The sequence below is a fragment of the Podarcis gaigeae genome (genome assembly GCF_964106915.1).
Source record: "Podarcis gaigeae genome assembly, chromosome: 10".
Lineage (NCBI taxonomy): Eukaryota > Metazoa > Chordata > Lepidosauria > Squamata > Lacertidae > Podarcis > Podarcis gaigeae.
The window spans coordinates 68,123,330-68,148,158 of NC_139686.1; the positions used below are offsets into that span (position 1 = coordinate 68,123,330).

At 44.0% G+C, this 24,829-nt stretch overlaps 2 protein-coding genes across 5 annotated transcripts in view; both read left to right on the plus strand.

The window, feature by feature from the left end:
• Nucleotides 1–24,829, plus strand: part of BCAP29 (B cell receptor associated protein 29) — a 920,634-nt gene that overhangs the window by 75,173 nt on the left and 820,632 nt on the right. The window lies entirely within an intron of this gene.
• The window catches only part of COG5 (component of oligomeric golgi complex 5), a 172,004-nt gene that overhangs the window by 5,124 nt on the left and 142,051 nt on the right, over nucleotides 1–24,829 (plus strand). For all 4 annotated transcript variants that reach the window (XM_083701441.1, XM_083701442.1, XM_083701443.1 and 1 more), the window contains exons 4-6: nucleotides 9,727–9,781; nucleotides 9,868–9,937; nucleotides 15,416–15,536. In XM_083701441.1, the coding sequence (XP_083557567.1) occupies nucleotides 9,727–9,781; nucleotides 9,868–9,937; nucleotides 15,416–15,536 (246 nt within the window). The remainder of the gene's footprint in view (nucleotides 1–9,726; nucleotides 9,782–9,867; nucleotides 9,938–15,415; nucleotides 15,537–24,829) is intronic.

Here is a 24,829-nt window from a genome sequence, read left to right on the forward strand (position 1 = left end):
CTTGTGTCAGCCAGATCTGTGTAGGGATTGCAGGGGGGTGCAGCATCCGGAGGTGCCACCATGGATTGGCTACTGGATGGTGTCAGTAATTCATCTGTGGAGAGGGTCTGGGTTTGGGTCTGGTGTGGTTGATTGGTGTTGGCGTTCTGTGTGCCTCTGGATCTGGTGTCAGTTTTTGTGGGGAGGGCTAATTTCCAGATGTCTGGCAAGCGGGATGTGTCGTCACGCTTGTTCATGTTGTGAGGGTGTTTCTCTATCTCGATGGCTTCCATGATTATTCTCTTGTGGTGATGTTCCGTGTTAAAGAGCAATTTGGAATCTGCAAAATTAATTTCGTGTCCTGTTTCTTTCATGTGTTGGAAAAGAGAGGAAGTTTTTTCTTCTTTTTTGACGGCATTCTTGTGTTCTGCGATACGTGCATTTATTCGTCTGTTTGTTTGTCCAATGTACGTGGCTGGGCAGACTTTGCAGGGTATTTCATAGATCCCTTGGTTTTCCAACTGGATTTTATCCTTGGGGTTTCTGAGGATATTGGCTATTTTTTGGTTGGTGCAAAAGGCTGTTTTGATATTGTGTTTATGGAGGATTTTGCTAATTTTATCTGTAGTGCCCTTGATATAAGGAAGGAGGGCCATGCCATCTCTCAAGTAATTAAGGAACAAAAGAAGAAAAGGCACACTAGCCTGGGAACTTCCTCTCTGCCCAGAACATTGGAGGCTAGACACCACACCCCCTCTACAGTATTTATAGGAACTCAAACATTGAGATCCCGCTCTGTTCCAGTAACAAGAAGCCGAAAGCACCAGCCTGAAGATGACGAGTGAGACCTCGTCGAAACGTCGCCTAGACACCCCAACTTTTACACGGGAAGACACCCGAGGACACCAAAACCTGCATTCCTGTACCCGTGAAAATCTACGAAAGCATATATATATATATATATATATATATGCAGGTTTTGGTGTCCTCGGGTGTCTTCCCGTGTAAAAGTTGGGGTGTCTAGGCGACGTTTCGACGAGGTCTCACTCGTCATCTTCAGGCTGGTGCTTTCGGCTTCTTGTTACTGGAACAGAGCGGGATCTCAATGTTTGAGTTCCTATAAATACTGTAGAGGGGGTGTGGTGTCTAGCCTCCAATGTTCTGGGCAGAGAGGAAGTTCCCAGGCTAGTGTGCCTTTTCTTCTTTTGTTCCTTAATTACTTGAGAGATACCTTGAGTGATTTCTTGAGTGATATCCTGAGTACCACTTAGGTGGGTCATTAGGTGTGGATTAGTTGCTAAAGTCTTTGTGTCTTGACCTCTTGAACTTTGTGAAGAGTTTTCCTGAGAAGATGGCTGTATTGCACTTAGTTGTGCTTTGGCTTGGCTTCGTGTATAGGGGCGAGCTGTGGTTTTGTGGCTTGTGTCAGCCAGATCTGTGTAGGGATTGCAGGGGGGTGCAGCATCCGGAGGTGCCACCATGGATTGGCTACTGGATGGTGTCAGTAATTCATCTGTGGAGAGGGTCTGGGTTTGGGTCTGGTGTGGTTGATTGGTGTTGGCGTTCTGTGTGCCTCTGGATCTGGTGTCAGTTTTTGTGGGGAGGGCTAATTTCCAGATGTCTGGCAAGCGGGATGTGTCGTCACGCTTGTTCATGTTGTGAGGGTGTTTCTCTATCTCGATGGCTTCCATGATTATTCTCTTGTGGTGATGTTCCGTGTTAAAGAGCAATTTGGAATCTGCAAAATTAATTTCGTGTCCTGTTTCTTTCATGTGTTGGAAAAGAGAGGAAGTTTTTTCTTCTTTTTTGACGGCATTCTTGTGTTCTGCGATACGTGCATTTATTCGTCTGTTTGTTTGTCCAATGTACGTGGCTGGGCAGACTTTGCAGGGTATTTCATAGATCCCTTGGTTTTCCAACTGGATTTTATCCTTGGGGTTTCTGAGGATATTGGCTATTTTTTGGTTGGTGCAAAAGGCTGTTTTGATATTGTGTTTATGGAGGATTTTGCTAATTTTATCTGTAGTGCCCTTGATATAAGGAAGGAGGGCCATGCCATCTCTCAAGTAATTAAGGAACAAAAGAAGAAAAGGCACACTAGCCTGGGAACTTCCTCTCTGCCCAGAACATTGGAGGCTAGACACCACACCCCCTCTACAGTATTTATAGGAACTCAAACATTGAGATCCCGCTCTGTTCCAGTAACAAGAAGCCGAAAGCACCAGCCTGAAGATGACGAGTGAGACCTCGTCGAAACGTCGCCTAGACACCCCAACTTTTACACGGGAAGACACCCGAGGACACCAAAACCTGCATTCCTGTACCCGTGAAAATCTACGAAAGCATATATATATATATATATGCAGGTTTTGGTGTCCTCGGGTGTCTTCCCGTGTAAAAGTTGGGGTGTCTAGGCGACGTTTCGACGAGGTCTCACTCGTCATCTTCAGGCTGGTGCTTTCGGCTTCTTGTTACTGGAACAGAGCGGGATCTCAATGTTTGAGTTCCTATAAATACTGTAGAGGGGGTGTGGTGTCTAGCCTCCAATGTTCTGGGCAGAGAGGAAGTTCCCAGGCTAGTGTGCCTTTTCTTCTTTTGTTCCTTAATTACTTGAGAGATACCTTGAGTGATTTCTTGAGTGATATCCTGAGTACCACTTAGGTGGGTCATTAGGTGTGGATTAGTTGCTAAAGTCTTTGTGTCTTGACCTCTTGAACTTTGTGAAGAGTTTTCCTGAGAAGATGGCTGTATTGCACTTAGTTGTGCTTTGGCTTGGCTTCGTGTATAGGGGCGAGCTGTGGTTTTGTGGCTTGTGTCAGCCAGATCTGTGTAGGGATTGCAGGGGGGTGCAGCATCCGGAGGTGCCACCATGGATTGGCTACTGGATGGTGTCAGTAATTCATCTGTGGAGAGGGTCTGGGTTTGGGTCTGGTGTGGTTGATTGGTGTTGGCGTTCTGTGTGCCTCTGGATCTGGTACAATCACACCACCACCCTGCACAAATAAACTCCGTAGCCAAGACTCTCATCTCCAGAACCAAACGCCTGGCTGACAAAGACCACTTGACAACTGAGTTACAGAATCTCTCAAATGTGTTAATTGCCAATGGATACCAGCAAAACAGGATTACGAAGCTAATCCAAAAGGAAACACCCCCCAAAAACCAAGACACAGAAGAAAACAATGGCATGGCCCTCCTTCCTTATATCAAGGGCACTACAGATAAAATTAGCAAAATCCTCCATAAACACAATATCAAAACAGCCTTTTGCACCAACCAAAAAAATAGCCAATATCCTCAGAAACCCCAAGGATAAAATCCAGTTGGAAAACCAAGGGATCTATGAAATACCCTGCAAAGTCTGCCCAGCCACGTACATTGGACAAACAAACAGACGAATAAATGCACGTATCGCAGAACACAAGAATGCCGTCAAAAAAGAAGAAAAAACTTCCTCTCTTTTCCAACACATGAAAGAAACAGGACACGAAATTAATTTTGCAGATTCCAAATTGCTCTTTAACACGGAACATCACCACAAGAGAATAATCATGGAAGCCATCGAGATAGAGAAACACCCTCACAACATGAACAAGCGTGACGACACATCCCGCTTGCCAGACATCTGGAAATTAGCCCTCCCCACAAAAACTGACACCAGATCCAGAGGCACACAGAACGCCAACACCAATCAACCACACCAGACCCAAACCCAGACCCTCTCCACAGATGAATTACTGACACCATCCAGTAGCCAATCCATGGTGGCACCTCCGGATGCTGCACCCCCCTGCAATCCCTACACAGATCTGGCTGACACAAGCCACAAAACCACAGCTCGCCCCTATACACGAAGCCAAGCCAAAGCACAACTAAGTGCAATACAGCCATCTTCTCAGGAAAACTCTTCACAAAGTTCAAGAGGTCAAGACACAAAGACTTTAGCAACTAATCCACACCTAATGACCCACCTAAGTGGTACTCAGGATATCACTCAAGAAATCACTCAAGGTATCTCTCAAGTAATTAAGGAACAAAAGAAGAAAAGGCACACTAGCCTGGGAACTTCCTCTCTGCCCAGAACATTGGAGGCTAGACACCACACCCCCTCTACAGTATTTATAGGAACTCAAACATTGAGATCCCGCTCTGTTCCAGTAACAAGAAGCCGAAAGCACCAGCCTGAAGATGACGAGTGAGACCTCGTCGAAACGTCGCCTAGACACCCCAACTTTTACACGGGAAGACACCCGAGGACACCAAAACCTGCATTCCTGTACCCGTGAAAATCTACGAAAGCATATATATATATATATATATATATTGTGAACCGCCCTGGGATCTTCGGATGCAGGGCAGTAAACAAATTTGATTAATAAAAATAATACTAAAAGGCTGGGAATGTTTAAACACTGAACTCTGACACAGAACATAGCTAATGAGCAGAACTTAGTTGAACAATAGTTGAGGTAAATCAATATCCCTTTGTTATAATGCTGTACAACTACATTTTTAAAAAGCACAAAACTGGAAAACCTTGAAAGGCCTGAAATCATGGTATAGTGGACTTATGGAAAAAGTTTATCAAACTGTTGGAGTTTTAATTGCGTTGTTTTGTTACTAGTTAACATACTGTCGGTTTCCTTTTGTCAGGTTAAAGTATACGTCCTTAATTCGTCAGCAGGTGGAGCTGTTCATATAATGCTTTCTACTAGTCACTTCTGGCTAAATAGAAGTGTTGTTTACATCGAAAACCATTGAGAACTGCAGATTTGGGTAATTAAGCAGCTTTTCAATTGAAAGAATTAATGGAGTAAAGAAATAGAATAAATGGAGTAAATAATAACATACACTACAAGCACACGCACACAGATTTTTAAAAATTCTATTAAAAAAACTTTCTTTAAAAAATCTTTTTTTATAAAAAAATTCAAATTTCTTAAAAATCCCTTACATAACTCTGAAGTATCTGAAATATCTGCATGCACACAAAAGCATATACCTAGAACAAACTTAGTTGGTCTCTAAGGTGCTACTGGACAACTTTTTAATTTTTTTAGAAGGATCTTTTAAAGGGTTTTTTAAAAGAAATTTGATTTTTTAAAATATATATTTTTTTTAAGAAAGTTTTTTTAAAAAAATAAAAAAAATATTTGTATTTATTTCGACTATGTTAGACTAACACGGCTACCCACCTGAATCTACACACACACACACACACACACACACACGTTGATATTTTACCTTTTGGAAAAAAATATTGTACTACATCTCCTTTTATTTGAGTTACTCACATTTGCAGTTCATTTGAGTCACTGAATTCACTGAAGCTGCAAACCTAGATTCACCTTTCTGGGAGTGAGGCCCATTGAACTCAGTGAGACTTATTTGGAGTAGGATTTCACTGTGCCATCACTTGCATGTAAACAGCACTTCCATTTCCTGGGCCTTACTATGTGAACGCTTTAATGTTGATTTCCCTATGCAAGTTTTTAAAAGTGCGCTTTAGCAGGCGCTGATATTTATGGTAGTACACCGGATTGCAGATCTGTGAAAAAGATTTGCTTCTTTATGAAGAAACAGAAACGGACAGGGATACCTTAGAGAAAGCGACTGATTAAATGTCATGTAGCATTCACTGAGTTTTCTTCTCCCTCCTCTCTTTTTTTTCTCAGCTATTTATGGAAACGAGTGCTTTATGTTTGCTTGATGCTGTGGAGGAATAAATGATAATATGTTTTACTATAATGTTGATTGCTTCTGTTTTTATTCTTTTTTGCCTGCTCCCCTCCCATTAACTGGAAAAACCCAAGAGATGCCAGGTTATTTATAGTTGAGCAGCTTATAGCACCATTTATAACAAAAACTAAATTTTCAGTTTGCTGTTATAGTCTGAATAAAGGTAAAGGGACCCCTGACCGTTAGGTCCAGTCGTGGCCAACTCTGGGGTTTTGGTGTTCATCTCGCTCTATAGGCCGAGGGAGCCGGTGTACAGCTTCCAGGTCGTGGCCAGCATGACTAAGCCGCTTCTGGTGAACCAGAGCAGCACACGGAAACGCCGTTTACCTTCCCGCCGGAGCGGTACCTATTTATCTACTTGCACTTTGATGTGCTTTTGAACTGCTAGGTTGGCAGGAGCAGCGACCGAGCAACGCCAGCTCACCCCGTCGCGGGGATTCGAACCGCGACCTTCTAAACGGCAAGCCCTAAGCTCTGTGGTTTAACCCACAGCTCCACCCGCGTCCCTATAGTCTGAATAAGCTACTTTTAATATACCAGACGTGATAATTTTGTGGCAAACCCAAGTTTTACAGGGAACCGGCTCACCTATGAAGAGGGTGAAGTACCTGCCTCAGGCGGTGGAAGAAAGCCAGGGCATTTGGGTGGTGAAAGGGGAGGGCAGCATTGGGGAGTTGGAGGTGGCCGCCTCTGGTTATACATGATGCCTTTTATGTTCCTAAAATAAGAAAGTGATTTTCAGTCTGTAAAACGTGAAAATAACATTGCAGTGTTGCATCCCCCCCTAAAAAAAATAACCCCCTTCCTTGAAAAAAAAACACTGCTTCAATATTTCTGGAAATGTTTCCTCAGCCACGCAAGAAAATATGGGCAAATTGTGTGGTTTTGGGCATAGAGGAGGGAGATCTGTGGTCAAATGCCTGTTTGCTGAGGGACCTTGTACCAGGTCCTTGCTTCCATCACCAGAAGAGGTTTTCTTGGACGGAACTTGGGATAGGACCGCCTTTGTGGCAGTGTCCTGCTAACTGAGTTCTCTCCTAAAAGAAACTAGCTCCATCCCTGATGGTTTTTAAATGGAATTTCATTTCAGGTTGCAAAATGAAAATGAAAAAGACAAGCCAAAAAAAAGAAACTAGCTGTTTCAATGCCTCCAATCTGCTTTTTAATCTTTTGGATTATACAGTGGTACCTCGGGTTACATACGCTTCAGGTTACATACGCTTCAGGTTACAGACTCCGCTAACCCAGAAATAGTACCTCAGGTTAAGAACTTTGCTTCAGGATGAGAACAGGCAGCAGCAGGAGACCCCATTAGCTAAAGTGGTGCTTCAGGTTAAGAACAGTTTCAGGTTAAGAACGGACCTCCGGAACGAATTAAGTACTTAACCCTAGGTACCACTGTATCTAGTTCCTTGTTTTCAGTGCTTTTCAATGAGTATGGCTCATGCTGGATGTAAGATGTTTATTACAGCATTTTAAATGGTTCAGTGGGGTCCTAGGCAGTCTCAAAGTGTTAAATGAAGAATCTGCCATACAGTGTAGATACTGTCCGGTGTTTGACCACAAGAAAGATTGATGTGTGGATAGAAGGACGTTGGGTCATGTGTTGTTCCTCATGCTCCTTGGGGGAGAAGGTCGCTTAAAAAAAATTAAATTAAAACTTTCATACTTTTTATGGACACAGCTCTTGAAGCCAGAAGACTCCTTGAAGATTCTGAGATTCTGAGCAGAGAGCAACCCTAATTTGATTATGCCCCCTGTCTAATGAAATAATGCATAATATTTTATCTGAATCCTAACTCCTTGATGTATAGATGACTAAGCCTTGACAAATGTGTGGGATGACAAATTCTTGTTGAGACACCCTGGCATGCTGAGCCTACAGAGATACATATATAGAACTGGACTCCTACATGAGATTGAACAAATAATGTAACGTTCTGAGTTGCAGCATGTACTTTTACAACAAAAGATCAGCACTGCTTCAGATATGCCAAAATCTGGCTGTTCTGCTTGGGAGAAAATTGTGATGCCCCCTTTGATAACATAACTCCATAGGTACATAAGTGCCCTAAATATGAAAAGGATTGGTCTGCTAGGCTAAGGCTAATCCTAAAACTACTTATACTGAATTCAGTAGAACTTCCCAAGTTAAAAAAAAAAGGGGGGGGGGAGAATCAGCTGGTAAGGTTAAAAAAACAGTTGATTTTCTGGCATATTAGCAATGTCATCTTCTCAAAAATTCTGGGATTTCTGGAGTGAGAAAATATTCTTAGTGATGTTGAATACAAATATATTGAGTCATGGTGGTAGGGAGTTCAGTATACTCTGTACGTCTTTAGTCAGTGTTCTCAGATTTTCTCTTAGTACTTATTGTGTAATAGCCTTGATTGATTTTCTAGGAAGTAATGAATTCTAGGCAATAATGGATTCTAAACAGATTCTAAATGTAGCACAATACTATTAGTAGCTATAGAGATGTCAAGAGAACTTGGCACTTTCGAGTAACCGGCCTCAGATTTCAGCCTGCCAAGTTTCAGCTTGGATTACTAGAGTAATTGCTAGGCTTGTTCTATAGATGATATATGAGAGTCCTGGGTTCAAATTCAGACTTGGCCATAAAGCTCACTGGGTAGTGTTTGGTGCCTTGTCATTTGTTTACGTGACCTTCTTCACAATAGCAGTTTGAGTGATTAAGGGTGAGAGACCTGTCGGTCATCAGACAATGGCTTTTTCCACCTGCCTTGCTCCACCCTCCAGCCCTGGCAGCCTTTCCCAGACCATGACTTTAGAAACAGCAGAAGCAGCTGGAGTTCAGGGATATATATGTATTTAAAAATTGTAAGTTGTGTGTCCTTATTTCTCAATTTGATCCTTTTTCATGGTTTTGTGGTGTTTTGTGCATTGTGATTTGCTGTTATTTTTATTGATTATAGATTAGTAATTCTTTATTGTAACTGACAGGTGTAAACTGTTTATTTTTTCTGATGTTTAATTTTACTGTTTACTATTGGATTCTAATGGATTATTGAATATTGCTTCATTTGATATGTTTATTTTAAAGTGATTGTGACTTTTATATTGGATCAGATAGTTGCTATTAATATTTGATGTTTTATTATTATTTTTATATGTGTTGGTAGCCACCCAGAGTGGCTGGGGCAACCCAGCCAGTTGGGCGGGATATAAATAAGAAATATTGTTGTTGCTGCCACTGCTGTTATTAAGGCTACAATCCTTAATGTACTTGGCAGAAAGTCCATCCCATTGAGTGGCACTTGCACTTGTGTATAAATGGTTAGGATGAGGCTGTAAATGTGTTAAGAACAATACGTTTTATTTTATTTATTGTCGTCATTCGTTGCTCCCCCCCCCCACCCAAGACGAACCTCAGAGAGACTTACAAAAATGAACATTAAAAGCAAGGGTAAAAAGGCGGATAAAACAACTTAAAAATATACAAGTAATAGAAATAGAACACAGATCCAGCTCTACCTCACCCCACTAAATTATAAATAGAAAATTGAAATCCAAAGGTCTGGGTGAATAGTAATGTTTTTACCTGGTGCCCAAGAACAGGTAGTGCACCTCCCTCAGAGATGAATAACACAGAGTCTGGGTTGGTTCATATGGAGAGAGGGGGTCCTTGAAGTATTAGGGTCAAAGTCAACTCTTTGAATTGTACGCAGAAACTAATTGGTAACCAGTTTAGTTGGGCCAGAATTGGTGCTGTGTACTCAGACTATCTTGCCTCGGTGAGCAATATGTCCGCTGAATTCTGCCCTTAGTAACGCCGTTTCTAAGCCATCTTCAAAAGCGCTCCTACTCATTGCAATAATAAAGCACTTTGTACGCTGAAAAACGGTATAGGAAGGATTAAAGATCAAAGTTGCCGCTACCATTTTGAGTTCCTCGCTTGGTTTTAAAATGTGGCGTTTTACTGGGAAAAGGTGCATTCTCTCTGTCAGCTGTGTGCTTTTGAAATACTGCTTTTGCTCTCTTATTTAGGTGTTCTTCAAATGATGCAGACCAGAATCAGTGCATTGCAAAGTACTGTTGACAGGTATGCCATCCCTATAACAATGATTTAGTAGTTTTAAGTCCTTCTGTACTCCCGTGGTTTCTAAAACATATTTCATTTTTCATCAGAATCAGAGCCAAAATAATCGATCCTTACAACAAAATTGTGTCCCGTACGGCGCAGTTAGCAAGGCTTCAGGTAAGTTTACAATAATCTTTAATCCCTTACTCTCCAGGAATAACATTTCTTTTGATTGGAGAGGGGGAAAGCAGTTCAAAGAACTATCTACTGATTCTGTCAAAAGGACGGTTTTCTTCTTGTAGACAGGAATGCAACACTGCTGAGAATACTAGATGCGTTGTTCAGAAGCATTTGAGGCAGTGTTTCTTTGCAACTTTGCAACAATCGAGCCGATATATGAACAAGATTTAATGGTGGCCAGAGAGAACTCTGTAGCTTTTCTTCTGACTGAGTGTTGCTATGGTTACTGGTTGGAAGTGGTGGGGACGGGACTCCAAAGACAACACTCCCAGAATAAATAATTGAAACCACTGAATACGTGCACTTTATAAATCCTCGTGGAAAGGAAAAATAAGTTCTCTCAAAGCAGATTTGCGCTTGGCACCAACTTTCTTCCATATCTGTAATTGCTCATTTCAGCTGAGGTAATTTATATGGGGTTATCTCCTCTTGTGTCTCCCTGGTAGCATCCCTTGTCTAGGGTTATGTAGCTGCCTTCTCATGCCGGGAGCAGTCCTTATTTTTTTCTTTACTTGGCAAAATGTTTTAAAAATTGATTGGCAAATCAGCAATGAACTTGGACGGATTCCTCAGTTGCTGCTGTTTTTCAAGTCTTGGATAGCTCAAAACAAATTTTCAAGCTTTCCCCAGCTTCATATGCTTTTCCCCAAATTGTGGTGTTTTTTACCACAACTTGTGGACACAGTTATGACTTTTTCAACCAAAGCTCTAGTTGGTGCTTTTCTGTCCCTCATGCACAAAACCATAGTTACCTTCATAGAGCAGAATGTTTTCTGTTCGCTTTTTAAAAAAATATATATTACAGGCCTCTTGAGCATTGAACCCAATAGATCTTGTGCTGAGTTGACATTGATAGATGCCCATTGGTGGTGCAGAGGTAGCAAAGCTTGACTATATGCTTATTTGGATTTAACAGAATAATTTGTGGCTTGTATAACAAGCATAACACACTCTCTGTTTTAATTTAGCCACTCAGCTGCAGCAGCCCCCAAATCTCTTCTCTAGACAATTGCCCTAACATTTAGGTTTTGCTTGATCTACTCTTTGACATGTTTTGGCACTTCTAGAACTCCTGAAAATTGTAATACGTATTTTCCCCTGAAATTGCAGGCGTTTTACTGTGCTCGAACTGTGTAGTGATTAAGAGCTTATGTCAGTTAACCATATTCCAGGCTGTGTCTGTAATGAGTTAAAATAACATTTTGAGTTGTGTGAAAATATTTTTAAAAATCTGCACATGCCTCTTTTTTCCCCATCTTCCAGCAGCATAGATAGTTCTCTCAACAGATTACATTAACAGTCAAAATGTCGGAAGTGCATGTTATATAATATAGAACTGTTATGAAATTGAAGGGAATATTTGTCACTAGGCAACTTTAGATGAAGCACAGAGCTCAGATGTAATTTCAGGTGTTTTTTTTTTACAACATATGAGACTTGTGCTTTACCGAAAGTTGCCTCGTCTAGACCACAAATCCTACCAAGGCATCAGATTTCTAATCACTTGTTCTAATAGGTTGTTCACCTTTGAATGTTTTAGGACCACAATTGTACAGTGGTACCTCTGGTTACGAACTTAATTTGTTCTGGAGGTCCGTTCTTAACCTGAAACCGTTCTTAACCTGAGATACCACTTTAGCTAATGGTGTCTCCTGCTGCCACTGCGCCACTGGTGCGTGATTTCTGTTCTCATCCTGAGGTAAAGTTCTTAACCCGAGGTACTACTTCTGGGTTAGTGGAGTCTGTAACCCAAAGTGTTTGTAACCCGAGGTACCACTGTAGTTTGTTAAAGACTGCTGGTGTTCTTTAATTCAGTGCACAAAATATTGCATATCGTGGAATATCTAATGTAGAATCTGAAACCAGCAGAGTTTTGCTGTCACCAGCACTCTGTAGGTCCAGTTGCAGACGTATCTTTCAGTATAAAGTCATACCTTGGGTTACAGCCGAATCAGGTTGTGTTTTTTTGGGTTACGGACTGTGAAACCTGGAAGTATCAGAACGGGTTACTTCCGGGTTTCGGCGGTTGCGCATGCGCAGAAGCGATAAATCGCTCTTTGCGCATGCGCAGAACCGCCGAATCGCAATCTGCGCGTGCGCAGACGTGGGTTGCGAATGCTAAGGGTTGCGAACGTGGAACCCAAGCGTCCACTGAATCAGATAGCTGAAAATACACATTAAACATCGGTAGAACATTTAAGCACTTGTGCACACTCCCACACCAAGCTCTCTGGGTGCATCTTCTCCATAGTTCTGTCTCAAACAACTGAAGAGTGTGTGCATCCTTCCGCCATGAGGGTGGGGCAATTGTGCCAGAAGTAAGCATAGTGATTTTATAGGAAACACTCACGTAATCAGCCTGGCCCACATGATTGCAGTATTCATGCATCTTCTGTGGCAGTTTGGGACAGTGTTACAGAGATGCAGTTTGTTTGTTTGTTTGTTTGTTTGTTTGTTTGTTTGTTATTAAATTTGCATACCACCTTTCATCTGCAGATCTCAGGGCAGTTCCCAAATGGCTCAGTGTGCTTGTAAGGGGGGGGGGTGTTATTGGGTTGCTGTTTTTATTTTGATTATATATTTTGTGGTTTTATATTTTGATTTTGTTCTGTGAACCACCCTGAGACCTCTGGGATAGGGCGGTATATAAATTCAATAAATAATAAATGATATAAAGGGACCTTGGAGGAGAGAAGGGCTCTTTCCTTGTGGCTTCACACTTTTTCTCCATATATCTCTGCTGCATAGAGGCTATACATGTTTGTAGCATGCAGAAACTCAGCTGCCGAATTAAATGTTCCCCAATTTGCATATTTTTATGTGACACACAGTGGATTGATATAATTGGTTTAAATCGTGACTTAAATCACCCACAAAAAAGGGTTACTTTAAATAGCTTTCCCCCGATTAGTTCATTTACCAAACAAGCATGCATAGTACTAATTGGATGCAGTAACCATTGAAATAGATACGCTTTGAAACTAGATCTAGTCTTTATGATACTCCATTAACCAGTGGTCATGTCACTCACATATCATAGAATAGATATTGGTAGAATAGCAGTTGTGGATTTATGTTTGGTTCTCTTTCTACACATTTTAGGTCACCAAGCAACTTGCATTAATTCAGGTTTGGGGAACCTAAACAAAAAAAAATGTTGTTGCTCTCATCAGCCGCAGCCAGCTGGCTAAGGGATGATGGCTGTTGTATTCTAATGGCATCTGGAGAGTCGTGGGTTCCCCATCCCTGAATTAGTTCTAATTTCATTTGAACTGTGAGAAACCTGTGGCCCTCTAGATATTGTTGGACTCCATTTCCCATCAGACCCAACCAGCATTAGGAACGATGGGAGTTATAATCTAATAACGTCTGGAAGCTGCCATGTTGGCTGTCCCTGGAATAAACCTAGCTAAAACTTAAAATAGTTTCTGTTTTGGGGTGCAGTTGGATGTGCTGGGGAGGAGATGGGAAGCAAAAGTAAAACTAAACTATGGTTTAGCATTCCATCCAAACCAGATATAAATGTCCATGCCATTGAGTTCATATTTATGAACTTGGACGTCAAAAGCCACACATTTATACCCCTGGTTTATTCTTATAAACCTGCGGAAAGTTGGCTATAACTCAGTATGTTTGATGGCTAAATAAGTAAATTTTGTTTTGAGAGATTTTGAGTAGGGACTTTATTAGCACTGCATTCAGATATCATTTAAAACCAGGAACTTACAATAATTGGTTTCAGGAAATAAACCAAGACTGAATTTAAATTTGATTACTGTCATTTTAAAGTTTGTATATATAATAATAATAATAAATTTTATTTATATCCCGCCCTCCCCAGCCGAAGCCGGGCTCAGGGCGGCTAACAATAATCAAATAATCAAACAATCAAATAATCACACATTCAAAATATTCATTATAAAAATTAATTAAAATCAAATTAATGGCAACCAATTAAGCAATATTCTATGCAGATTGCCAGAGGAGGGAGTCAGGCTGCGCCCTGACCAAAGGCCTGGTGGAACAACTCTGTCTTGCAGGCCCTGCGGAAAGATGTCAGGTCCCGCAGGGCCCTAGTCTCTTGTGACAGAGCGTTCCACCAGATTGGAGCCGCAGCCGAGAAGGCCCTGGCTCTAGTTGAGGCCAGCCTAACCTCTCTGAGGCCTGGGACCTTGAGGATGTTATTATTTGCAGACCGTAGGTTTCTCTGTGGGGCATACCAGGAGAGGCGGTCCCGTAGGTACGAGGGTCCTAGGCCATATAGGGCTTTAAAGGTTAAAACCAGCACCTTAAACCTGATCCTGTACTCCACCGGGAGCCAGTGCAGCTGGTATAGTACTGGGTGAATGTGATCTCGCAGTGAAGACCCCATAAGGAGTCTCGCCGCGGCATTCTGCACCCGCTGGAGTTTCTGGGTCAGTCTCAAGGGCAGCCCCACGTAGAGCGAGTTACAATAATCCAGTCTGGAGGTGACCGTCGCATGGATCACTGTGGCTAGGTCAGGGCGAGAGAGATAAGGGGCCAACTGCTTAGCTTGGCGGAGATGAAAAAATGCCTCCTTTGTTATAGCTGTAATCTGCGCCTCCATAGAGAGGGAGGTATCTAAGATTACACCCAAACTCTTAACGGACGGTGCTGGCACCAATTGCACCCCCGCAAGAGATGGGAGTTGCCCCCTCAATCCCATATCGTCCCGGCCCAGCCAGAGGACCTCTGTCTTCGAAGGATTTAACTTCAACCGGCTCCCACGTAACCATCCAGCCACAGCTTCCAGACATCTCGCCAGTGTGTCTGGGGCCGAGTCAGGATGGCCATCCATCAACAGATAGAGTTGGGTGTCATCAGCATACTGATGGCAGCCCAGCCCAAAACTCCGGGCAAGCTGGGCGAGGGGGCGCATAAAGATGTTAAAAAGCATCGGGGAGAGAATCCCCGCAAGATTGTATACTTCAGGCTCCTGCATAAAAGGATGGATAATGTGTTTGTTGTGCTGATTTGTGAAAATTTGCATGCAGAATTAGATCCCGCTCCCCAGAATTGGTTTGGGTTGGGTTTTTTTGAAGAGAGACTTGCACATTTTAAGCCTTTGCCTTCTTCTTTTTGAAGTCTTTAGCGAGACTTTCCATGGTTTTAACACAACAGAACTGCAGTCTTTATCTGTAGAATTCCCTCGCTGTGCATTTGTGACTAAACACCCTTCCATCCCTGCAGAGCAGCTTGTAGTTACAACCCTCTGTGGCGTGTTTTTATGATAGTGTATTCCAGATGATATCAAACCATGAACGGAACCATAATGTGATCATATACGCCTATTGTCAGGCCAGAAATGTGTACTGTGTTTCCACAGCTGGTACTTAACAACTGTATAATAATGTAGCATATTGAATATATTCCTAAACTGTGTTTCCTATCAAGGTTTCCTGTGACTTGCTGCGGAGAATAATGCGCATCTTGTATGTCAGCAAGAGACTTCAAGGCCAGCTACAGGGAGGAAGCAGAGAGATAACAAAAGCTGCTCAGAGCCTCAATGAGCTTGGTGAGTTGACTTGGTCATTTTTAGTGGTGCTCTATTTGCTAATGTGAAATGCTTTTTCCTTTTAAAAAAAATTGGTATGGGAAATGTACCATATTTTTCCGTCTATAAGACGCCCCCATGTATAAGACGTCCCCTATTTTGGGGAACTCAGATTTAAGAAAATGGGGGGAGATGTATCCGTGTATAAGACTTCCCCTAATTTTTGACATTATTTTTAAGGTAAAAAAACCTAGTCTTAAACACGGAAAAATACGGTAGTTTCCTTATTTCTTACAAGGGCAATGTACTATGTGGAAAATACAATTCTTAAGTTGGGTTTATTCAGCAATAATGAAAACACCTATGGTGGTGACATTCTCAGTTTTCTAGAGGTGGGAATTTGATTGATGCCGACCGGTTTCAGACATTTTGGAGCTGCCTTTATACGTTTTAATCTCTGTTTTTATATGTTACATTCAGAGACTGTTGTCCACAGTCAGCATGATGAGTTTTTCAGTGACTGTTGCCTCAACACTGACTAGATCATGGCTGAGGTCTGGAAAATATCATGTGCATCTACCTAAAGAACTTCTGTCTGCACACACAGGGATTTGCTTTTTTTCCTGGCTGCAGACTAGGGGTGGAGGAAAGTAGATGCAGTGGGGGTGGGCTGACCCGGGTGTCACCACTGAGGGGGGTGACAAAATGGCGGCACTCACCGCGGGGCCTGCAGTGTGCCTGAGCCACATGTCTCTCCTGGGAGTAACGCAGTGACTTGGGCGCCCGCAGCCTCCGCGTTGCCCCAAACGGTCCGCCCGCCACCTCTCCCTCAGTTGTAGGGCAGCTGAGTAGGAGGGGGCAGGCAGACTCCTCGGAGGCCCCATGGAGTGTCCTGCCCCAGCTCGTCCCGTCCTGCAGGTGGCTGGCTCCACCCCTGGGGGCAGGGAATGTGTGCCGCCCCAGGCGCCTGATCTGCTTGCTGCAGACTCCTGTTTTGTGTTGGGTGCTGCCCAGTATGGGTGCTTGGGATATGGGGGTGGGGGACCTACTGTGAGGAGCAGGCGCACACGGCTTTCTCAGTAACTGCTCCAAAACCATCCTTTCACTAAGATACCGTATTTTTTGCTCCATAAGACGCACCTGACCATAAGACGTACCTAGTTTTTAGAGGAGGAATGCAAGGGGGGGGGGGAATTCTTTAAAGGGAGTGCTGAGCAGAGCCTGTATGCATCCCAGGCTCTGCTCAGCGCTCCCTTTCATGAGCCGCATGGAGCATATGTGTGGTGCTTCCCCCACCTCCCGCAAAAGCCCCCAAGAGCCGCACACACATTCTGCGAGGCTCTTTAAAGAGAGCGTGGCTCTTGGGGGCTTTTGCGGGAGGTGGGGCTAAGCCAGAAGCTAGAAGAGCTAGAGGGAGTGCTGCGCAGTGATCCCTCTTGCTGTTCTTGCTTCTGTGATAGCTGCGCAGCCTGCATTCGCCCCATAAGACGCACACACATTTCCCCTTACTTTTTAGGAGGGAAAAAGTGAGTCTTATAAAGCAAAAAATACGGTACATCTTGCCTCAGCGCTATACTTTTTTGAGAAGCAGTTGAAGACATAACTCCTCAGTCAGGCCTTCAGAGGTTAGGACATGGAAAGGGTTGAGGTTAGTGTATGGTACCCGTTTATCTTACAAAATTAAATTCAGCATAAACTTAAATAACAGAAGATAGTGTATCCGTGCTTTAGTTGGTTTTATATATATGTACTGCTGTCTTTTTAATGAGTTGCACACTGCCGTTAGGGTATGACTGCTGAACTAATCTTGGAGTTCTTTAAACCTTACCCCTCTGTTTTGGATGTTTCAATTCAACAAAGTTGATCAGCAGGGGGGGAAATGGAAGATGCTGGCTTGCTTGCTTGCCTGACATAGCATCCCTCTCTGGTGTTATATCTGCTCAAATTGTGGTTTGTGCCACCTTGGTAAAGTAGTTTAGATTGCAGTGAACTGATCAACATGAAGAAGCATCTGTGGGCAATTTGTTTTTTTGTCTTTAATCACCTTTATCTATTATACTTACAATGCAATAATATGTGCTGTGTGAGTTGGATCTAAGTGTGCCTTCTGTAAAACAGAAAGATACTTCTGCATGTGTAAGGTAGCCCTCTCCCCGAGTTTTGCCAGTTCTGCCAGTCCTGCTGCACCGCTTTATCACATCCCAGGTGGTACTGGAGGGTCTCTCAGTTCCGAAGAGTCGATTTTGAGGAACCACAGGGGATTGAAATATATTTAATATATTTCTAGCACCAAACAACCCTTTATCTCTCCAGAGCGATCATATAACTTGCCTGTATCAAGTGATGCACAAGGGTGCACTCTTGACGTAATAATCGCCTTGCTTTACAGTGGCGCCTCGCAAGACGAAATTAATTCGTTCCGCAAGTCTTTTCGTCTTGCGAGTTTTTCGTCTTGCGAAGCACGGTTTCCCATAGGAATGCATTGAAAATCAATCAATGCGTTCCTATGGAAACCGCCTTCAGACCAGGTCCGGGGACAGTCTGTCCCCCGACCTCTTCTGAAGGCCGGCGGGGGGCAAAAGTCTTTGCTTCCCCCCACCTGCCTTCCCGGGACAGCGGAGACTTCTCCGCTGTCGCGGGACGATTTTAAAATGCTGGCGGGCGGCAGCGAAGCCTTTGCTGCCGCCCGCCAGCATTTTAAAAACCCCGGGACAGCGGAGGACTTCTCCACCCGCCAGCTGCCACCCGCCAGCATTTTAAAATCGCCCCGGGACAGCGGAGTAATTCTCCGCTGTCCCGGGGTGATTTAAAAGCCCCCGGCAAGGCAGGCAGGGGGGACAAAGACTTTTGCCCCCGCCAGCCTTCAGAAGAGGTCCTGGACTCCGGGAGAGCGGAGAAATGCCTGCCTTCAAAAGCCGTCCGGGACAGCGGAGAAACGCAGCGGGTTTCTCCGCTGTCCCAGACGGCTTTTGAAAGCAGGCGGGGGGGAGCAAAGACTTTTGCTCCCCACCCGCCTTCAGAAGAGGTCCTGGACCTCTTCTGAAGGCTGGCGGGGGGCAAAAGTCTTTGCTCCCCCCTGCCTGCCTTCCCGGGAGAGCGGAAAAACGCAGCGCGTTTCTCCGCTGTCCCGGACGGCTTTTGAAGGCAGGCGTTTCTCCAGTCTCCCTCTTCTGAAGGCTGGCGGGGGGCAAAAGTCTTTGTCCCCCCTGCCTGCCTTCCCGGGGGCTTTTAAATCGCCCCGGGAAAGCGGAGAATTCCTCCGCTGTCCCGGGGCGATTTTAAAATGCTCCCGGACAGCTTTTGAAGGCAGGCGGGGGGGAGCAAAGACTTTTGCCCCCCGCCCGCCTTCAGAAGAGGTCCAGAGGGCTCTCCAAGCTGCGGATCTTAAGCAGAGCGCCCCTCGCGCGGGGCAGACATTCGCAGCTTGGGGAGCCCTGCAGGACTTCTCTGTTCCCGGACCTGTCCTGAAGGCTTGCGGTGGGAGGAGGGCTTTCCTCCCCACCGCCAACATTCAGAATGCTGTTCTGAATGTTGGCGGTGGGGAGGAAAAACCCTCCTCCCACCGCAAGCCCCGGGAACAGAGGAGAAGCCCTTCGCGCCTTCCCCTCTGTTCCCAGACCTCCCACCGCAAGCCTTAGGACAGGTCCAGGAACAGAGGAGAAGGCGCGCTGCGCTTCCCCGCTGTCCCCGGAGATTTCCCTATGGGCTTTCGTCTTGCAAAGCAAGCCCATAGGGAAATTCGTCTTGCGAAGCCGCTAAAAATCAGAAAACCCTTTTGTCTTGCGGGTTTTTCGTTTAGCGAGGCATTCGTCTTGCGGGGCACCACTGTATTAGATGAAGGTTCAGGATTTTGTTTTCTGCCATGGTCAAACCCAATGCTTTCAGAAAGTGCACACAGAAGGCATAATGCGGCTGACCACTTCTCATGGTTTGTTTCCTGTCTTTGACAATTACAAGGTGTATTACCTCTAAACAAGCAAGTTCAATGTCTTCCTTGAAATTGGCCAATATTTGGTTTTTCAGCTGTCCTAGTGCTGGAAAGCTCCCTCCATTCAATCTGAAAGCCCCGGGTTCACGTGATTAAAGGGATGGCGCAACTAGTTTCTCATGGCCTCTCCAACCCTTATGTGTGGATGTGTGTAGTGGGGAAGACTATGAATGGAAACTCTTCATTATCAGGCTTCCGGGATGCCTGGAAAGCCTGCATAAAAAGGTGTTGCTGAAGTCATTGTGTAGATGTTGAGTGGTGGTAGAAGTAAGTTGTGTAGCATCAGGGGCAACAGTGCAGCCCAGCTCCTCCTTAATTGCAGCAAACCCCCTTCAAGCGATTATAAAGTGTGAAGGGGGCAAATGCTTCTACTGTTCCTATGCCTCATAGGACCAATGGTTCTGACCTGCTGCACAAGTATCCTACTTAAGTTGAGCAAGAAATTAGCAGGTAGGGAGTTTCTGGTGTAGCACGCAGCAGTGCCAGGATCAAACCCCTTATGCATTGCTGTGCAAGAATCACAGCAGGTAGGTAAAGGGTAAAGGGACCCCTGGCCATTAGGTCCAGTCGTGACCGATTCTGGGTTTGTGGCGCTCATCTCGGCGCTCATCTCTTTATTGGCCAAGGGAGCCGGCGTACAGCTTCTGGGTCATGTGGCCAGCATGACTAAGCCGCTTCTGGTGAACCAGAGCAGCGCACGGAAACGGCATTTACCTTCCCGCCGGAGCGGTACCTATTTATCTACTTGCACTTCGTGCTTTTGAACTGCTAGGTTGGCAGGAACAGGGACCCAGCTACAGGAGCTCACCCTGTCACAGGGATTTGAACCACTGACCTTCTGATCGGCAAGTCTTAGGCTATGTGGTTTAACCCACAACGCCACCCGCGTCCCTTTATCACAGCAGGTACTAGGCAGCAAAACAGAAATCGGCTACTGGTTCTCAAGGTGCTTAACTGATTGAATTCCTTTTCCATTGGGTCAAGGTTGTACAATAACTAACATTACAATCCTAACCACGTCTACTCAGAAGTAGGCCCCAATGATTCAGTGGGGTTTTTTTCAAGGTAAGCAGGGATAGGATTGCAACCCGCAAGGCAGTGTTTTTAAACTGTGATGTTCTGTATAAGCTGGGGATCTTTTCCATAGCACCCCGTAACTTTTTTACTTTTCTTTCCTTCCCTTCTGCTCAAAATACCACATCCTTTTCGCCATTCAGATGTTTCACATTCACAAAACTCCTTAGGATGGATTGTAAACAAAAACAAGAGGGTTACTCATCTAGCTGTACAGTAAAATGTTCATTATAGTTTTGTTAGATTGTAGGAAATAATAGCAAGCATACCGTGTAATTATCGCAGCGTTGTGCAAAAATTAAGCTTATGCTACTAGCTGTTCAATGAACCGAAACTACGGCGATGCCTGTAATGTGCAACGATTATCACATGAATAATATTTGCTGGCTTAGCTAGTGTATTCTTTGTGCAGCTGAATTTTGGATATGATTGGTATAATGACCCAAAGGGATTTATTGCCAATTAATGCATTTGGTGGAATGTGAGTGTTCCGTTCAGCCTAACTATAGAAACCAAGCCTGAGTTACTAAATGAATCATATTGGTGTTCTATTTCATTATCAAGCAGAATTTTGGCTTTCCTTGCAGAATTCTTATTTATTACTAATAAAATAATGAATCCAGGGTTCCTGAATATTTTTGTGTGGGGGTGGGGGAGACGGTGAACATCTTAGTAAAAAAATAATAATCCAGCCTCAGCTTTAATCATTCAAAATCAGGATCCCTTTTCTGGATCCCAACTCAGTGATTGCATTACGTGGTGCGCATCCGTACTTTTGCCGTTTCTCTTTGAGAGAAGGTTTTGTGGGGGCAAACTTCAAGAAGTCAAGAACGTGCATTCTTGGGTCTGCACTCCCACCAGTTTCCAAATGATATACATGTACCTATAAATGTTTGTGCGTTGTTTTTAAAATTTAACAAGGTCATTGTGTGCCATTTAAAATTTAACAAGGTCATTGTGTACTTTAATTGAGAGTAACGGCGGAATCCCAATCACGTCCACTCAGAAGTAAGTTCTATTGGATTCTGTGGGGCTTACTTCGAGGTAAGAGGGGAAGTTAGGGTTGCAGTCTAAAGCAGCTTATGTTCAAGAGAAAACATTTATGTGATCTGTGGAGTAGTTACTAAGCTATCCTTAGTGTTCAGGTTAGTTGCAGCATACTTAAGGAAAGTTTTGGAACAGTGCCAAGCTGCATGTTAACCATCTTTGGCCCGTGATGAGAAAATACACTGACGAGAATTGAAAGTGCGTTGAGGATAAACAGTGGTCTGAGAAATTTAACAGGACAGTGCAAGCCTATGCATATCTACTCAGAAGTAGGTCCCATTGAATTTAATGAGGCTTACTCCTGGGTAAGTTAAATGTGTTTGTAGGAGTGGGGTTATTGCCTTGTTTTTGTTTGTATTACGTATTTTGTGTTCTCATTTTGTATTTTCCTGTTGTGAACTGCCCTGTGATCTTCGGAAGAATTGTGGTATGCAGATTTCAGAAATAACAATAAATATAATAATAAGTTGGCTGACATCCTGTGCATGTTTTATACAGTCGTACCTTGGTTCTCAAACTTAATCCATTCCGGAAGTCCGTTCCAAAACCAAAGCGTTCCAAAACCAAGGCGCGCTTTCCCATAGAAAGTAATTCAAAATGGATTAATCCATTCCAGACTTTTAAAAACAACCCCTAAAACAGCAATTTAACATGAATTTTACTATCCAATGAGACCATTGATCCATAGAATGAAAGCAGTAAACAATGTGCTGCAGTCACACAATCAATCAATCAATCAATCAGTAGCTGAACTGGGTTCCACTAAGTCACAAAAACGAAACAAAAAACCACAAAAACAAAAACGCAAAAGAAATAGCAAAAACAGACAAACCTCAGCGTAACACTCAAACTGGAAGTGAAACACTCAAAACGGAGCATGTTTGGCTTCTGAAAAAAGTTTGCAAACCGGAACACTTACTTCTGGGTTTGCAGCATTCTGGTTCCAAGTTGTTCAAGTACCAAGGCGTTTGAGAACCAAGGTACCACTATATTTCATTAGACTTACTTGAGAGCATAAATGCATAGGATTGCCCTGTAAGACCCCCACCCCCCAAAAAAACATAATAGTGCCCCCACATTGGGAATCTAAAAGGAAGCTAAAACTGTGTGATCTGGAGTCCAAAGTGCTTATTGACATCAGATACACTTTATAGCATGGGATGCGGGTGGTGCTGTGGGTTAAACCACAGAGCCTAGGACTTGCCGATCAGAAGGTCAGCGGTTCGCATCCCTGCAACGGGGTGAGCTCCTGTTGCTCGGTCCCTGCTCCTGCCAACCTAGCAGTTCGAAAGCACATCAAAGTGCAAGTAGATAAATACTTACCTTCCGGCGGGAAGGTAAATGGCGTTTCTGTGCGCTGCTCTGGTTCGCCAGAAGCGGCTTAGTCATGCTGGCCACATGACCCGGAAGCTGTACGCCTGCTCCTTCGGCCAATAAAGCGAGATGAGCGCCGCAACCCCAGAGTCGTCTGCAACTGGACCTAATGGTCAGGGGTCCCTTTACCTTTTTACACTTTATAGCAGGGGTAGTCAACGTTCCAAATGTTGAACTACGGTTCCCCTCATCTCTGACCATTGGCTATGTTGATTGAGGCTGTGTGCAATTGGGAGTTTCAACAACAACTGGAAGGTCCCATGTTGGTTATCCCTGCTCTATCGTCTGTGCGCAACAAGGAAAAACAGATGTGGTTTAGGAGAATCTTATGCTCCAAGATTACACATCCTTCCCCACTTGTGTATGGCCATTGCCGGCCTGAGATAAAATGAATGCAAGTATGCGCCTAAGCTGTGGATTTGAGAACCATGGTTACGTCCAGGTTCCTGCAGCGAAATTGAAATTTGAAACTGAAACGGCTTCCAGCATAATGCAGTGTTAGTATTTATTAGCTAAGTGCATGTACTTGGCACTACTGTATAAGATATAAAATAAAAGGCCCACTGAGTCTAAAAATAACCCCTATAATTTAATTAAGAGAACACAAGGAAAGGAAAGGGAAAGGGGGAGGAAATCATGGAGAAGGAGTTGAATAAAGTAATCAAGAGAATGCAAATTGGAGCAATTATGTGTTTGAGAAATTTCTTTAAAAACGAGGGATATATCAATTACTAGCAGGTAATGTGTTTTCAGCATGTATGGCTAAAGAGGATTTTTCAACATCAATTCAAAACTTAAAAATTGTGGCTTGAAAAGAAGAGGGGAATATGGAGGAGAGTAACAACAATAACAATTATTATTTATTATTTATTACTGTTGTTGTTAGCACTTATTAGTTGCTTTTCTTTTACAAAAAGTAATCCAAAGCAAGTTATAGAATTAGATTAAAACCAAAATGATTAAAAGCTAAAAACAGAACCTTACATAAAAGGCAGGTCTGATGCATGCTGCTCACAGGATGAGGCCGCAGATATCTAAGAACCTCTTCAACAATAAATGGAGCCAAATGCATTTGGTGTATTCCTTGAATAAAATCCGCTGGCTTGCTAGTATTTCACAGGCCTGGGCATAACTTGTTTCATTCATGGTCGTCTTATTGACAGGAAGCTCTGTATAATGCGCACAGTAGCACATTGGCAGCATTGTTTAGGCACGGGCGTCTCCCCAGTTGCATGCAACCAGCACACTCCTGCTGATGCATGCGCCGTTTTCCTTGTCAAAAGGGGGCAGAATGGAATGGGGGAATCCCCACTTGCTCTTGTCCTGGGAACAGAACCCCTGCGTAAGAGGGGATTCCTCTGTGTCACGGTCCAGTTCACGGGCAAATGAAGTCCTGGCTGGGGACATCGGGACCGGGGCCAAGATGGCAAGGTGGGAGCAGGAACGGGAGTCCGGAAGCCAAGAGTCCGAGGGTCACAGAGCCGGGAGTCAAGATGCCAAGGGTCTGAGGATCAAGAAGCAAGGAGTCACAAATCAAGGGTCCGAGGATCAAGAGGCAAGGGGTCAAGCAGCCAAATGCAGCAAGGCGGGAAACGTATTGCTGTGGCAAAGAGCCGAAGGGAAATACTGACCTTATATCCATTCCCGGCTCTTGCCACCAGGTGCTGTGAGTTACCAATCGGCCTCACCTGTGCAGCCGTGCCTTGCCTCTCCAGAACAAACTTAGGAAGGCCCCAGTCCTGCGAAGTCCTGCTGGTCACAGGGCCTGGCTCCTGCACGCACACCTGTTACCCTGTCTTGATGCCATGAATATAGCGCATCCCCTGAGATT